Consider the following 17680-nt stretch of genomic DNA (forward strand, 5'->3'; position numbering starts at 1 on the left):
AAGCGGTTTTTAAAAATGGGGTCGTAATAAGCTGTTTTATATAAATAAGTTGTTTTGAATAAGCAGTTTTTGAAAATGAGGTCGTAATAAGTTGTTTTGTATAAATAAGTTGTTTTTAAAAAAGATTGTAATAATTTTAGTAATGTTTAAAATTGGAATTTTGAATTATTAAGAGGGCAAAATTGTCAATTTGTATGTTTAACCCCCAAAACCCCCCAATTTGGGGGAACTTTAAAATTGGACAAATGAAGCCCTTCAAAACTGTAACACCCCGTTTTCCCAACTTAAAATTTCAAACAATAATCAGAGTATAACATCACATAAACGGGATATCACACTTCTTAAAAATCTTAAATAGATAAATAATAATTTATCCTTCAACATAAATCATCAACGTAATAGCACCGGATTAAATTCTTCAACATAAATTGTCTTGACACGCAGGCCTCATCAAAACACCTCATAAATTCAGTTCAAACAACTTAATCATAATTCAATAAATCAATACGTAAAGGAATAGAAGCATGCAATCAAAGACCCCATCCCGTTACGTATCAGAGCAACCTAAGACTCAGTGAGGAAAGGCCACTCACGACAGCAAACACATCATCCTACTCTTGATCACCTGCAAGTTACTCATACGAAGAGCAACATTTCCAAGCAGAAGGGGTGAGATTTCACAAAACAATAATATCAAGCATATAATTCAACAATTATATTTAACAACATAAAAACATCTTATTATTCATCATAGATAATAATGTATCATAAATCACTTCGTTAACAATTCATATAAGTAATCACAACTTATCATCTTCGACTCAACAAATGCAACTATGCAACTTAGACCTCTTATATGCATGTGGTACCAATCCAGGGCATCAAGCCCCCATCGCTATTGAGTATTAATATACTTCCAGGGCATCAAGCCCCATCGCAATTTGAGCTAAAGCTCCATTGTGTTGAGTACAAAGCTCCAGGGCATCAAGCCCCCAACAATGAAATGCTAATGCATGGACTCGACCTCTTAAACTTCTTAATTCGACAACCTCTTATATAATTTGGAACATCATCATCTTCATCAACTTAGACCGACTCATGCAGCTTAGTTAAATAACAACAGCAACACAGGCTGTATATAAAAACAGCATGACATAATAATATCAAATGCAAGACAACAACATCTCAAATATACATTCATAATTCAAGTAATGCGTATAACATTATATCACATCATAATCAACATCAACATATCTTAAACAACTTCACAAATTATAATTAACATCATCATTAAGTCTTAATACTACTCCAAGGTTCAACTCTCAACAACTCGTGCAACAAAGGTCACAAAAACCTAACAAGACTCTCTGTTTCTGGGTCACTCGCGAGGCGAGAGCCTCTACTCGCCGTGGCGAATTCAGGTCAGAACTCAAAAAGTTTCATTCTAAATCTTTCCAGGTTCAATCTCATCCTACATTCTTTCCTAATCATTATTAGACATGTTCATACACTCAAAAGCATCTAAGGATCAACTCAAAAGTCAGAATCACGAAATCTTGCATGCTCTCTAGTCAAGCTCGCTAGGCGAGTTCATCTGCTCGCTATGGCGAGCTGCAGGGTGCATCTCACGAGGCGGGTAAGGTTTGCTCGCGAGGCGAGCGATGAAGTTCATCACTCGCCGTGGCGAGGATCATGGCTCGGGAGGCGAACGATGAATGTCGCTACGGGCAGAAGTGCAGTTTTTATGAAAAATCACTAATTCTCATGGTTTTAAGCCTAACATTGATTCCAGAATTCATCCTACACATTATCTAAGGTATAGGAACAGTTTCTACATCAACCTAACAATTTTCCACCGTTTAATCATCAATTCTACAATTTTGACCTAGTTTCCAATTCCTCTTAAACTCATCCTACATCATGTTAAACCTAACCATTGAATCACAGACTTAATAGAATTGCAAAGTTAGTCTCACCCTTACCTTATAGGATGAAAATCGCAGCCCCTTTAGGTCTTCTCCCTTCTCTTGGCTATTTCTCCATTTTCTCCAAAACTGATCGTACGTTATGTTTTTCTCTAAACTAGGTTTCCCTATTTATATCTCCTCCATCTATCTTATCTTATTTCTCTTTCTCCCCCAAAACTCTCTAAAATCTCAAAACAACCCCTAAACTCAATAATTATTTTATTTTCAAATCTTATTTTATTAAACAATAAAATAAGTCACAACTCCTCATAAAATCACATAACATCACCTCAATCATATAAATCATATAAATCACACATATATTATATAAATATAATATAAACTCATCTTAATAACTTCTAAACTCAATTAAATAATTCGAAACAGACGTTACAAAAACCACCAAAACCTTTCCCTTGTTTTTTTAAAACCCGCAAATAAGGTTTACCACTCCATAAGTCTTTCCTTCCCTTCCCTTCCTCTCCCCTTCAAAATCCAACTCGCAAACAAAGCCAAAGTTTATCTTTTTCTTATAAAGTAAAACAGTTTGGTAAAAATGTTACGTCTAATCTAATGATTATTTCATTTCACAACAATTTTTTTTTTTGGGTAGCACGGGCTACCCCTCCCTTATACTACCATCCGCCTCTGCAACAAACGGCGCCTTTTTTTCCTTGAAATTCATCTTTCTAATTCACCACTCCATGAACACTACTTCAACCACAAAACCAATCCCATCCTCACTCATAAACAACAACAAGTAAAATCAATGCTTCTTAAATGTTTCGTTCTTCCCTCTTCAAAAAACCCATTCTCCTCTCTCTCACACAACGTTCCTTCCACTCTTCCATTCCTCTTCAATGGAAGCTTCGTCAAGAAACAACAAACCTCCCTCACCCCGAACTCCTCGACCGAATCACCCGCCTCCTCATCCTCAACCGTCCTCAATCCCTCCACAATCTCACCTTCAAATACTCCGACCACCTCACTGATTCCCTCCTCCGTCGCCTCCGTCTCCACCCCTCCGCCTGCCTCTCCTTCTTCCATCTCGCCACACAAAACTCTCATTACCGCCCACATTCCCTTTCCTACTCCATCCTGCTTCACATTCTCACACATGCTCGTCTTTTCCCCGAAGCAACCACCGTTCTCCGCCAGCTTATGGACCTTCATTGCACGAATAATTACCGTGCATACGCGGTGTGTAATCATGTTTTCTCGGTTTATAAGGAGTTTGGATTTTGTTCTGGTGTTTTTGATATGTTGATGAAGGCTTTTGCGGAAAGAGGGATGACGAAACATGCACTCTATGTGTTTGATGAAATGTCGAGGATTGGTAGAGTGCCGGGTTTAAGGTCGTGTAGTTTCTTGTTGGGTAAGTTAGTTCAGAAGGGTGAAGGGAGGGTAGCGGTTATGGTTTTTGATCAGATTGTGGGGACTGGGATTGTGCCGGATGTTTATATGTGTAGTATTGTTGTCAACGCGCATTGTCAGGTTGGGAGGGTGGATGTTGCTATGGAGGTTTTGGAGAAGATGGTGAAGGAGGGGTTGGAGCCGAATGTTGTAACTTACAATGGTTTGGTTAATGGGTATGTTGGTCGAGGTGATTTTGAAGGAGTTGAGAGGGTGTTGAGGTTGATGTCTGAGAGAGGGGTTTCGAGGAATGTGGTTACTTGTACGATGTTGATGAGGGGGTATTGTAAGAAGGGGAAGATGGATGAGGCGGAGAAGTTGCTTCGGGAAGTGGAGGAGGATGAGTTGTTGGTTGTTGATGAGCGTGTTTATGGTGTGTTGGTGGATGGGTATTGTCAAATGGGGAGAATGGAGGATGCTGTTAGGATTCGAGATGAGATGTTGAGGGTTGGGTTGAAGGTGAATATGGTTATTTGTAACACGTTGATTAAGGGATATTGTAAGCTTGGTCAGGTTTGTGAAGCTGAGCGAGTGTTTGTGGGGATGGTGGATTGGAATTTGAAGCCGGATTGTTATAGCTATAATACACTTTTGGATGGATACTGCAGAGAAGGGAAAGTGAGCAAGGCTTTTATGCTTTGCGAGGAGATGTTAGGAGACGGGATTACTCCAACAGTTGTGACGTATAATACTGTTATCAAGGGATTGGTTGATGTGGGTTCCTATGATGATGCTTTGCACCTTTGGCATTTGATGGTGGAAAGAGGTGTGACTCCGAATGAGATCAGCTGTTGTACTATGCTTGATTGCTTTTTCAAGATGGGAGATTCTGACAGGGCCATGATGCTTTGGAAAGAAATTTTAGGTAGGGGTTTTACTAAGAGCACAGTTGCATTCAATACGATGATCAGTGGATTGTGTAAGATGGGGAAATTGATGGAAGCTGGGGCTGTTTTTGACAGGATGAAGGAACTTGGATTGTCACCGGATGAAATAACGTATAGGACTTTGAGTGATGGATATTGTAAAAATGGGAATGTTCAGGAAGCTTTTCAAATTAAAGGTGTGATGGAAAGACAAGCAATGTCTGCTTCCATTGAAATGTACAATTCCCTTATTGATGGACTTTTTAAGATTAGGAAGTTGAATGATGTTACTGATCTCCTTGTTGAGATGCAAACAAGAGGATTATCACCAAATGTTGTTACCTATGGAACCCTTATTTCTGGTTGGTGCGATGAACAGAAGCTGGACAAAGCTTTTCATTTATATTTTGAGATGATTGAAAGAGGGTTCACTCCCAATGTAGTGGTTTGTAGCAAAATTGTTAGCAGCCTTTATCGGGATGATAGAATCTCTGAAGCTACTGTGATCCTAGACAAAATGTTGGATTTTGATATTCTTGCAGTTCATAATAAATGTTCTGATAAGTTGGTCAAAAACGATTTAACTTTAGAAGCTCAGAAAATTGCTGATTCGCTTGATAAAAGTGATATATGTAATTCTCTTTCAAATAATATTGTGTACAACATAGCTATAGATGGACTTTGCAAGTCTGGAAAGCTCGATGAAGCAAGAAGTGTTCTGTCAGTTTTGATGTCTAGAGGTTTTCTTCCAGATAATTTCACATATTGTACATTAATTCATGCCTGTTCAGTTTCTGGCAATGTAGATGAAGCTTTCAAGTTAAGGGATGAGATGTTGGAGAAGGGTCTCATTCCAAATATCACAATATATAATGCATTAATAAATGGTTTGTGCAAATTAGGAAATATTGATCGAGCACAGAGACTCTTCTACAAACTTTATCAAAAGGGTTTGGTTCCTAATGCTGTCACCTACAATATACTAATTGGTTGTTACTGTAGAATTGGTGATCTTGATAAAGCCTCTAGACTGAGAGAGAAGATGACAGAAGAAGGGATTTCTACTCGTATTATACCTTGATCAGGGGTTGTTTGGAAGGACTATACATTATTGGATAGGCAGGGTTTAATCAAATTCTTGCCTGATGCTCATAAAATTTGCTATATGCAACATTGAGCAGCTGGCTCGGCACTTAGTTACAGCACACCCGCAGCACAAATTTTACTATATACAACAATTTTGAACCAACTCCACCAAAAAAAAATCATTTCTTCATTCGAATTTATAGATCGGCAATGGTCAAGTGGTGCTCCTGTTTTTTCAGCCATAAGCGCCGAAGCACCATACTTGAAAATTTCAGAGTTTCATTCTTTGTTCATGAAGTTAGGTGTGCTTCATAAATCTTTGCACTTTTGATCATTGGGAAGCAAAACAAGTTAGAAGGTACTCATATTCCATGTTCATATATAGCTAAATGAGATGCTTTCTGCAAGATTGATGTTATCTATCTTGTCACTTTCTCAGTACATTGACTCAGATGATATGCTGTTTATGTTACCACCATAGGAAATATATTGAAGAAGCTAGATGGTATTGGTCAAGCTGTGGCTTGAATTATGGTTGGAGGCTGAGTTCTCATCGACTCTGCATCAGCATTTCATCGATTAGAAAGGGAAACAGACCTTATTTCTAGACAAAGCATTGTATTTTGCGACACAGACTCGCTAGGTCAATGACCCTTCAGGCCTTTGAAATATCTTGAAGACAGACAACTTCTGCATTCTAAATTGTCTTGAATGAAGTCATACGGAAGTGCTACACATTAACAAACAGGTAGAATTGTGATAGAATTCAGCTAAGTTTATGGGCGGTTGTTGGATAATATAAAATTATAAGAACAACCCATTCATCATAGTCAATAAGCAACACCAATGCTCTTCCGCTCATGAAAACTGCATGATATGGATTCGAATCTGAGAATCATCCATTGGTAGGAAATTTGTATTCACATTGTAAATTATCACCGTGATGGGTGATTTTCTCTAAGCTTAGAATGGGGAGAACTTCACTCACCTTAATCTTTTTCGTTTGCCCAAAAATGTTCCTCGTCATTCTTTTGATACACATAGTTTGGCCAGCAATTATTAGAATTTGAGGCTAAACCACATAGATAGCTTTCCCAATGCACTGATTTTTTTTCCCATAAATTATTTATTACTGTTTTGACTTGTTAAATAAAAGTTCATTTTTATAGGCTCGATGTACCAACATTATCATTGGTTACCACTACATCACTACTATTTGTCAAAATTAGGACAGTCCTAGTTTTCTGTATGCTCACTGGCTCAGGTTCTTGATATTGTAATAACTGTGTATGTTGTGATTGATAACCCATGCTGTTATTATTTTGAATGCCCTGCAACAAAAGGGAGCATTTGTTGGTACCTCAATACTTTTAACTCCAAAATAGAAATTTGTCATATACCTACTGTCTGTGGTTACAATTTGAGTATTTCCACCTATGGTTTTAACACGATGACTTAGAAAGGCCGTTAACAGGATTACAATTGTTTGTAGAACTTATTGTCTGTTGACATTTTTGAACTGCCAAGGGCTCTTTCTGTATTTGATTTCTATTCGTAGTGGTTAGGTTGAAATGAAGCATTCATATTTTCATATTTATTTTTCCCGTGTATCCTGTTTGTTGGACTTGTTTGCTGAATAGAAATTGAAACTGGGATTTTCCCATGTCGTTTCTGTTCATCCCCTGTGGTATGTAGTTCCCTCATGGATGTAAACAAAATTAAGGGTTTTTGCTCTTGCATTCAAAGGGGGCTTTTCAGGCATGCCTGAATTTGGTCTGTTTCGTAGTGGACTAGTTTTCTTGATAAAGTAACAGAGCTTAAACATTGTTACACATTCTCTTCTTTTTGTTGCATTCAAGATTTTCAATCATCTACTAAGATACATTTGGTCCAAGTATTGTCCTCAAAATCCTTAAGCTATAAATCTTATTAGTTATGTGAATCAAGCATATTAAGGATGGGTTTCTTTGCTGATGGCTACTGGATTAGATTAAGGTACCTTATGATTAATAATAGCACCTTTCACATGACTGTTTGTCATTGGGTGTGGGTAAACTATTTTCTTAAATTTATTATCCATTTCCTATCTTTGAGATTCTAAGGTTAGTTTATAGAATAAACATCCTGATCAGATTAGTTTCATGTCTTTCTATTTTGATATTATGGATTGGACCAAGTAAGCTCTACGCAACTGATTCTTTTGTCACGTCCAATTATCAGTTCCTTTTATTTCCAAGCAAGGGCTGCAAGGTGTGTGATACCTTTTACTCTGGTTAGTTCTGTGATGATTTTCCTTTCTATTATGAATGATATGGTATTTAGACTTTCAATGACTTCTAATAGATGTTGTTTATAGTTCGTCTATCGATGCGTTTTTCTTCTTCTTCAGATTATGACAAACCAAACCATTCATTGGCTTCTTACTCAATTCCAATCTTTAGACGATATTGATCATAAGTATCATAATGTATGCTTTGCTTCATGCCTGTGGCCATCAATTTTCTTGCATAAATCATTAATTGTGTCATTTTAGATGTTAATATCCAAGAAAGATGAAATGGGCTCTTCTATTTAAACAGATAATCTTTCTCATAGTTCATAACAAGCTTTGCAATCTTTATTAATGTCCGAGCAGTTGAACTTCATATATATTGTATAATTAAAGTTTTGGTCTTTCATTGGCCAAACTCTGCTAATTTTTGTGAATTTTATAACTAAAGCACACACCCATATCTTGAATTATGACATGTCTTCATGCCTCCTTGCTTATGTTAAACATGAATGCAACAGCTGAACCCAAACAGAATCCTTTCAGATCTCACTAGTCATGTGAGTGAGATATGCTTAATCTGATTTGATTTTTTCTTTATATTGTTATTGCATGCTGAGGTATATGTATATTTGATGTTGTATGCGACACTGCAGGTCATGGGCTGGACCATGAGATTGGGACTAAATCTGATTCTCAATTGCTGCTTACTCCCGTAACACCTGAAAGGGGGCAAAACAAAGAATTAGAAGAGCCCCTTAGTGGCCTAAGGATTATGCATTAGCAGGAAAACGGTTATCTCACCTGGATTCTAGAGAACCTCCTTTCAGTTAGAACATTCCTCAATTTATGGGACACCCCACATCTCACCTTTCTGTTATTATTTATTGTTTATCCTGCTAGCTTTGTATTTGGATTTTTGCCAATAGCAAGAGATCCTAGCAGCAAGGGAAATCAAGTCTTCACTATAAGTCATCACAAATTCCACTATTTGCGTTTACTTCGAAAGTTCCCAAACTTGCGTTGATTTTAGCTCATCTCTTGTAAAATTGGAAGTCTCAGTTTTCTGCTTGAAAGCCGAAATGACGTTAAAGTTTGAGCTACGTAGCAGGTATCTTCATTTTGATTATACATTGAAATTTTTCAGCTTTGACTCCACCTGGTGAATTTAATCAAATACTATTTAGTTGTTGTGATCGAAGATTTTGTTGGTTTTTGTAAGTATTAAACGAGTGTATAAAGATTTATAAGTGAGTAAAGAGAATAAATTTTATTGGTTATTCTCTCAATTAGTAACTTTTGAAGAATACTAGAAGTCTCACATTGACTAGAATGAGCTAGATTTCTTGGGCAAGAAATTTCAAGCTTCCGAAAAAAATAGGTAACTCCCAAGCTTAGACCCATGCAATGGGCCAACTCCTAATTTTCAATGGTGTAGACATCTCACATTGAATACTATATGGCCCAAATAATGGTTATAAGTAGGGTGTAATCCTCGTCTTATAAGCCGATTTCGTGAAATTGTGAGGTTGAGTTAGGGTTAACCCAAGTTCCAAGAGTAACCTTACTAATAAATATATTATTTTCTCTTTAGAGGTGGTCATCCTTTTGGTATGTTAATACTTGATATACACTTTCAGATTAATGAACAATTATTTGATGTTGATTATGATGTTCCTTTAGTTCAGATATTTTTATATTTGATGCTATTCAATATGTATTGGAGAAAGTTTTTCCTTGCAATTATTAATATCATGATGGATTTTAATAGTATTACATGATAGAATACTGCTTTGTTTCTTAATAATTTATGTGCAGGTATTTAAAAATACATAATTTTGAAAGTAAGTTGCATAGTATTTTTTTGGGCCAACAGTCCATGCTAAATGATGTGCCCTTATTTTTTTTTTTGACAAGAATGATGTGCCCTTGTTTGTTTGTCAACTTATGAATTTCTTTAGAGTCATGCTAACTCGTGCTCTAAATGTATAAGTTAAGGAGCTAAAAAAGGAATTAAAAGAGAAGTTTATATTCAAAAGATAAATTTTTAAATGTTTAAAATATTGAATGCACAATTTCAAAGAAAATACTTAAATATTTAATTTCTTTAATTGTACCCTAAGGGCACAAATTAGCATTTGCCACATGTAGATATTTTAGTAATGATATTTTTGGTTCTATTATTACCTGGAAAACAAACAAGTTTGTGGGACATTAATACAAACGTAACATGTACATGATTGACTTTATGATGTTGGTGGTCTGGAACTGGTACACTGTCTTTTGATGAACAAAACCTAGAAGCTACATTGCTAGGATTGTCATAATCTCATAGAGGTACATTGCTAGCTAATTAGAGACCAAACTTTTAACTATATGATGGCTATAACTATATGATGGGTATATACACTGCACAGTGCATGAGAATGGAGACAAAAATTGGGAGGATAAGTCAAAAAGCACGAAGGAAGCTGACAGCAAAACAGAAAAGAGATAAACACATAAGTAGGGGATATAAATGTAATACAGGAAAAAGAAAATAAATTTTATAAATAAATAAATAAATAAATAAATAAAAGAGATAATAAGTGAAAGAATTACTAAAGTCTGGAGAAGACCAATGAGAAACACCCAGACGCAGTTGGTGCAACCATGCAGAAAGAACAGAGTTTTGAGGGTGTAAAAATAATAGAAAACGAGAAACGTAAGAACACAGGTATCAAAGGAAAAATTATAATTGCATTTCCTTTTGTGCTTTTCTTATGGTTCATAACTTTACTATCCATGATATCATCAAATTCATAATTTTCTGAAAGTTTTGTTAAAACCAAAAAAGATGTATTTTTAGTTAAAAACCATACGAAAAGCACATACGGAAATGCACCTAAATTTTGTCCCAAACAGTGAAACACAAAGACAAAAAGTTGGCAAGTATTACAAGTTACAAATAATGGGTGGTTGTCGAGTCCTGCATCCCTTCATTTGTGCTGTCCTTTATTCATGTTTTAAACAATTTGATACCTATGTCGTATGAAGTATGAACTATGAGTTTCATAGGTTATGAGTTACTAACACATCAGTAAAAATATAATGACATATATCAAAGATTTACCGGTCTCTACAACACATATTGCTAAGCATTAGTGATCAGAAAAAGTAATTTATCCTGCTGGTTGAAACCAGGTAATAATCATTTCTAACACTATGCCACTTAATGTAAGATGTAGATAGATCACTAATTCTTTTGGCATAACTGAATCAATAGTATACAACATTCTTATGTGAATGGAGAGCATTGATAATGGACGACATCAAGGCACCAAATGGAAATCATATGTTAATGCACTCTTTTTCCCTTTTTGATATAAGGTGATGGAAATAGAACCTCAAGCTGTTTTTTGGTGATAGAATGGAACGAGAGCTCATGGTAGTAGTACTATGAAAATTAGTGATGATACTTGTAAAGAGAATCACAATTTTGTGCCTCCTATCGGTTTGTTTTGGTCATTCAGTGGCTTATCCTCTGCATACATGTAACCAGGTTGAAATTTCTTCTATGCTATAATTATATTACCGTACATGTATGTTTATTTTAAATTTTTAACTTTCTGTTATAACACCTCTCAAAAAAATAAAATAAAATCTGTTATACCTCATCAGTAGTTGGTATTAAGTTAGGGATTGAGATTTTCTGTTGGTGTGAAATTGTGTACTTTATGCATGTTACATTGTGGAGTGTTCAATTTTAATTGGACCACTCACATATCAACTGCATAATTATGGATAAATTGTGTGATTGAATTTTTAGTTGTTTGGTTGATTAAACATTTCACAATGCACGACTGTTTTAATTTTCCTAACTAGATAGAATCCTGATCCCCTATTTTAGTTTTCGATTGATAGTATGTTTGGTTGAGATTTTTCCCAATGAAAAGGGAATAGTTTCTCCTCTCAATAGACTATTTACGCTTTGTAAGATGGTTTTTATTAAAGCGTGTTTTCTTGCGTTTTAAGCCTCTCAAATTCTAAAACAATTGTTTTTCTTGTAGCTGATTGTAACTACCTATCCTAATCTACTCACTAAGTTATTGGTTTATTTTCGCTCATATTGATTAACACACACAATTCGTAATATTCATCTTAATACCTATAAACAGGTTTTGAAACAAATTCGTTGGATGTGAGTGGTTCCAAGGAAATCCTTCTGGCAGTATGGCTAATCCAAATCAGGATTTAAGCATTGCCCCGCTTAACCTGCATTATTGTGTCCCTTCTTTAGAAGGAGAGCTTCCTCTGTTATCGGAGGTCACCCTACTAATCCACAGTAGTGTGATTGATCTGCCTTTCATTATACAACTAGCATCTATTATCTTTATTATAAACTGTACAGGAGTTAAACTTGCAACTGACAGCCATTAGTTTCATCATACAGTACATAGATATGTAAATACATCTGGCAGCCATTACCATATATCGATAGCACCAACATTATTAACTTTGCATTAACATAATCAACCCTAGTAGTAGGATCAATTCTACGCTCATTTGCAATGAAAATTGCGTTTCTGATGGTTCCTGGCGCCTGAACTCCAGCACTGGCTCTCTGCTAACCGGCACCTAGTGCCTTAACCCTGGCACCTAGCACCCAGGCTCTTCCTTATACTGACTTCATGAAAAATCTGTTGATATGTTGCTTAAGGTATTTGTTGAGAAAGGGATGTCCTTTAGTTCGGATATTTTGATAAAATTTTAGATATTTCAATATTGATACTATTCAATATGCATTGGAAAAAAAGTTTCCTGCAATTATTAATGTCATGATGGATTTCATAGTACTACATAATAGACTAATCATTCATTTCTTTGTTATTTATTTGGCAGGGTATGGAAAAATAGACAATTTTAAATGTAAGTTTAGATTCATAGTATGGTTCATTTTTGGGCCAACAGACCATGCTAAAGATATGCCCCTTGTTTGTCAACTTATGAATTTCTGTAAGGATCATGCTAACTTGTGCCCGATGCAAGTTATGGAAGTAAAAAAGGAATTAAAAGACAAGTTTTGATGTTGAAAATAATTTTTTAAACTTTTAAAATATTGAATGCACAATTTTCAAGAAAATATTTTTATATTTAGTTTCTTTACTTGTGCCTTAAGGGTATTACATTTCCGTCATTTAAATATTTTAGGATGATATTTTAGGATCCTATTATTACCTGAAAAACAAACAAGTTTGTGATGATGTTAATAGAGATGTACAATGTACATGATTGACTTGATGATGTTGGTGGTCTGGAACTGGTACACTGTCTTTTGATGAACAAAACCTAGAAGCTACATTGCTAGGAATGTCATAATATCATAGAGGTACATTGCTAGCCAATTAGAGACCAAACTCTTAACTATATATATAATATAATGGCAATATACACTGCACCGTGCATGTGAATGAGCACAAAAATTGGGAGGACAAGTCAAAAAGCATGAAAGATGTTGACAGCAAAACAGAAAAGAGATAAACACATAATAAGACTAGCTACAATGGGGTGTTGAATATGAGATTCAACATGTTGAAGCCTTGCAATGGAGGGTGTTGAAAGAAGGAAAAATCTGAGTTGGAGGAGGGAAGTGATGAAAGAGTTCAACTTGTTGAATGCTGCCACGGGGGACAGCTGTCGCGCGCTTATTTGTTGTGCCAGGCGCGTGCGCTACACGCGCGGAAGGAGAGAGTGGGCGACGCCCACGCGGAGAGAGAAGAGAGGAAATGGATAAAGCAAGACACATGGCATTATGTGATTGGCTGCTTGGATTTTTATCTTCTTAATAATTTGGACTCAATTATTTCATTGCAAATAATTTTTTTTTTTTTTTTTTTTTACCAAAATTCGTAATTTTTTTTTCTCTATAAATAGAGACTTGGATCATTTGATTTGGACACAGAAAAAAAATCAAGTTTTTCACTCTCTTAATCTTATCATTAGCTTTGTATTAGCCTTTCTTTTGAAGTTTTAGTGTTTATTTAGTGAAATGGATCCCACTAACAATCAATTCAACACCCAAAATTCTTCTGATTACCATTTTAGCTACCAAAATCCAAACAATTATCAACACCCAAATCAATTTCCCAACCAACATCCTCAAAACCCAAATCAATTCCCCAACCAACATCCTCAAAACCCAATAACTTATTTCGAATCCGTTAGTGTCGTCCACACAATGTACTTATATATAGGGACTCATGTCTACTTCCAATATCACAAATCTCATTCCTATCTATTTCCAATATCACAAATCTCATTCCTATCTACTTCCAATATCACAAATCTCATTCCTATCTACTTCCAATATCACCAAAGACTATCAATGGATCCTTTTGATATCGAAACCTACAAACAAAAACGTGATATTGAAGACACTTATATCGTCAACCGATTCATTCAGCGTCGAAAAGAAATAGAGGAAGGTAGTGGATCTCGTAGTAGAAAATATCTAAATAGAGATCATGCAGCGGCAAACCAAAGACTCATTGACGACTACTTTGCCAATGAGCCTACATATGACGATGCAATGTTTCGTCGTCGGTACCGGATGCAAAAGCATGTTTTCCTTCGAATCGTTGGAGACCTTTCAATTACTGATAACTACTTCACCCAGCGAGTTGATGCCTCCAACAAAGAAGGTATATCACCGTTAGCAAAATGTACCACAGCAATGCGAATGTTAGCATATGGCGTGGCAGCAGATGCGGTCGATGAATACATCAAAATAGGAGGTACTACAGCATTGGAGTGCTTACGTAGATTCTGTAAAGGAATCATACGATTGTATGAGGAAGTGTACCTGAGAGCACCAAACCAAGATGACCTTCAAAGAATACTGCATGTTAGTGAAATGCGGGGGTTCCCAGGGATGATCGGGAGCATTGACTGCATGCATTGGGAGTGGAAAAATTGTCCTAAAGCATGGGAAGGTCAATTCACCAGGGGGGATAAGGGAACCACCACAGTTATTCTTGAAGCAGTTGCATCTCATGATCTATGGATCTGGCATGCCTTTTTTGGATGTCCAGGAACGTTGAACGATATCAATGTTCTAGACCGGTCACCGGTGTTTGATGATGTGGAACAGGGAAAGGCTCCACGTGTGAATTTCTTTGTGAATCAACGTCCCTATAATATGGCATACTATCTAGCTGATGGTATCTACCCTTCTTATCCAACTTTCGTCAAATCAATTAGACTTCCTCAAAGTGAACCTGATAAGTTATTCGCAAAACATCAGGAGAGCTGTCGGAAGGACATCGAACATGCTTTTGGAGTGCTTCAAGCTCGATTTAAAATCGTCCGTGAACCAGCTCGCTTGTGGGACATAGCCGATTTGGGTATCATCATGAGGTCATGCATCATATTGCATAATATGATTGTTGAGGATGAACGCGATACATATGCTCAACGTTGGACCGATTTTGAGCAATCTGAGGGAAGTGGATCTAGTACAGCGCAACCATACTCGGCCGAGGTGTTACCCACTTTTGCAAATCATGTGCGTGCTAGATCCGAGTTGCGTGATCCAAATGTTCATCACGAATTGCAAGCAGATCTAGTGAAGCACATATGGACAAAGTTTGGAATGTTTCACGATTGAAGATGATTTGTATCGTACTAAGTAAATTACTTGTGTGTTGTGTGCTTGTTTGTTGTCTTACATTTTAAGCTATTTGTGTGACCCGTACTTAGTTTGTTGTATTGCATTTTATTTATGTTAAGAAAATAAAAATAAATTATTTAAATAAATTTTGTTTTTACAAAAAAAAAAAAATTGTTAAGTGTTTCTTCATTTTAATTTAATTATAATCGATAATTGTAATTTTATGTAATTATAAAAACAAAAATATAAAATTAAATAAGAATAAGAAATAAAAGGTGGTGGGGTAGGGTGTTGAATGAAAAAACCATTGGAGAGGTAAAAATTGAATGGGTGTTGAATTAAGAGAGAGAAAATGATGTGGAGTGTTGGGAATTGAAAAAGTGGGTGTTGAAGGTTGTTGAATATTGATTACCATTGTAAATGGTCTAAGTAGGTGTTACAGACAGATGTAATACATGAAAAAGAAAAAGAAAATTATCAAAAAAAGAAAAGAAAAAATAAGTGAAAGAAGAAGACCAGAAGAACACCCAGACCCAGTTAGTGCAACTATGCAGAAAGGATACACAGAGTTTTGAGGGTGTAAAAATAATAGAAAGCGTGATACGTAAAATCAAATGCATGACAATGTTGTGTCTAGTTCCTTGTTTTTTAGCAAATAAAACACACCCTACATCACCGTTAGATATAAATAGATCACTAATTCTACTCTCTCCAATCAATATTATAAGAAATCAGAAAAATTCACCATTTAAATTCATTGAATAACTAATGTATTCGACCTAATATAAATCAGATACATTAGTTATTCAATAAACCTTAAAAATTAGTTTTTTTTTTTTTTTGTTTATAATAAGAGAACAAAGAGAGTATTTGAAAGACTGAATAGCCAATGAACAACATTCATATGTAAACGGATAGTATGGATGATAATGGAGGCCATCAAATCACAAAATGGAAAATCCTATGTTGTTGTATTCTCTTTACTCCAATTTAGTATGAGGTGATGGAAATGGGACCTGAATATAACTTTTGGTGATTGAATGGCACGATAGCTCATTGTAGCAGTAACCATGGAAAACTAGTACCGATGTATGGTTGTCTGTAAATATTTTACTTTCTGTTGCTACGTAAGTAAGTAGTACTCCATCCGTTTCAAAATATAAGCAAAATTCACTATTTAGGTTCATTCATTTAATGATGTATGTGGTCTATATTATGAACCACATACATCATTAAATGAATGAACCTAAAAAGTGAATTTTGTTTATATTTTGACACGGAGGGAGCAGTTGGTATTATGCTAGGGGGTTGAGATGACCTAGTTGGGAAATATTGTATTTGATACAATTGTGCATTTTGGGGTGTACGGTTTTGATCGGACGGCTCACATTTCAACTGCATAATTAAAGATAAATTGTGTTATTGAAATTTAGTTGTCAGATTGATCAAACATTCCACGATACACGACTGCGTTAGATTTTCTCACTACATAGAATCTTCATCTATTAAGTATGTTTGGTTTATATTTTTTTTTCAATGCAAAGAGAATAATCGACCTTAATAGACTACTTACGATTAACGCTTATAATTAGGGTTTGGAAAATACTTTTCATTAAAACACGTTTTTATTGCTTTTAATTGATTTTTTGTTGTAAAATAATTGTTTTTGTTGTAGATAATTGTAACTACATGACTTGATGTATGAGTGATGTGTGCATGCTACATATCCTAATCTCCTCACTTCGCTATTGGTTTATTTGGAATAACAATGATATTTGTACATCCATTTAATGATAATTTTGGTGATAACCTTGTATTTCTCTCTTCTTATTGGTCGAAAACAATGAAAAGAGAAAAAGGAAGAGAGAGGATAACAACATAATGTGAGTATGAGAAAGAAAGTTGTCACAAAATGATTGTACAAATATCATTTCTCTATTTGGAAATAGATTATCTCCATTGAAAAAAAAAAAAAAAACTTGACCAAACAATATGAAATGTTGACCATTGTCTCTAGGTTATTTTTTTTCTCCAATGAAAAGAATCTTGATCCAGTCTATTTTTGTTCTTTTTCGATTTAAAAAAAAAAAAAAGTTTATTAGATGATAGTGAGAAAAGTACTATGAGTACTCAACCCACAACACAGATATATGTACAAGGGATACTCAACCTAAAAAAAACACCTTGCACTAATTGTTAAGGCAATACAATGGATTTGAACACCATTGATAATATAAACAAGGACCCCCTTTCATCCACCAAACCCTCCACATCCGAAATCCTTGAAGAAAAAACAACCCCATCACGCGCTGTCCTAATCTTCCAAATAGTTGTATGCCAAATAAGAGTGAGACATTTTTGGTGTTTCTTGTTGAAAGAAGATGAAGATAAATAGTAAGAGATACCATATTTTCAGGTATAATCATCAATG

At 35.4% G+C, this 17680-nt stretch overlaps 2 protein-coding genes across 3 annotated transcripts; both read left to right on the top strand.

Moving 5' to 3' along the window:
• The first annotated feature begins 2471 nt into the window (after positions 1 to 2471).
• Positions 2472 to 13460, top strand: LOC11418300 (putative pentatricopeptide repeat-containing protein At1g19290). Of its 2 annotated transcripts, XM_024777518.2 has the most exons (4): positions 2472 to 5690; positions 5814 to 6080; positions 8258 to 11142; positions 11759 to 13460. In XM_024777518.2, the coding sequence occupies exon 1, from the start codon at positions 2748 to 2750 to the stop codon at positions 5325 to 5327; it is 2580 nt and encodes an 859-aa protein (XP_024633286.1). In that variant the 5' UTR covers positions 2472 to 2747; the 3' UTR covers positions 5328 to 5690; positions 5814 to 6080; positions 8258 to 11142; positions 11759 to 13460. The 2 variants fall into 2 exon arrangements, with proteins under 2 accessions (XP_024633286.1, XP_003595590.1); XM_003595542.4 differs by lacking the exons at positions 8258 to 11142; positions 11759 to 13460 and having other exon boundaries at positions 5814 to 6691.
• Positions 13461 to 13965: 505 nt separating this feature from the next.
• Positions 13966 to 16942, top strand: LOC112419385 (uncharacterized). Its single transcript, XM_024777023.1, has 2 exons — positions 13966 to 14943; positions 16925 to 16942. Exons 1-2 carry the CDS (start codon positions 13966 to 13968, stop codon positions 16940 to 16942), a joined length of 996 nt encoding a protein of 331 aa, XP_024632791.1.
• The last annotated feature ends 738 nt before the right edge of the window (positions 16943 to 17680 follow it).

Source organism: Medicago truncatula, chromosome 2 (genome assembly GCF_003473485.1).
Source record: "Medicago truncatula cultivar Jemalong A17 chromosome 2, MtrunA17r5.0-ANR, whole genome shotgun sequence".
NCBI classification, from domain to species: Eukaryota; Viridiplantae; Streptophyta; class Magnoliopsida; order Fabales; family Fabaceae; genus Medicago; species Medicago truncatula.

Bases quoted from the DNA above. Each gene is read 5' to 3' on its own strand.
- LOC11418300 (XM_024777518.2), top strand. From the start codon at position 2,748: ATGTTTCGTTCTTCCCTCTTCAAAAAACCCATTCTCCTCTCTCTCACA.
- LOC112419385 (XM_024777023.1), top strand. From the start codon at position 13,966: ATGGATCCTTTTGATATCGAAACCTACAAACAAAAACGTGATATTGAA.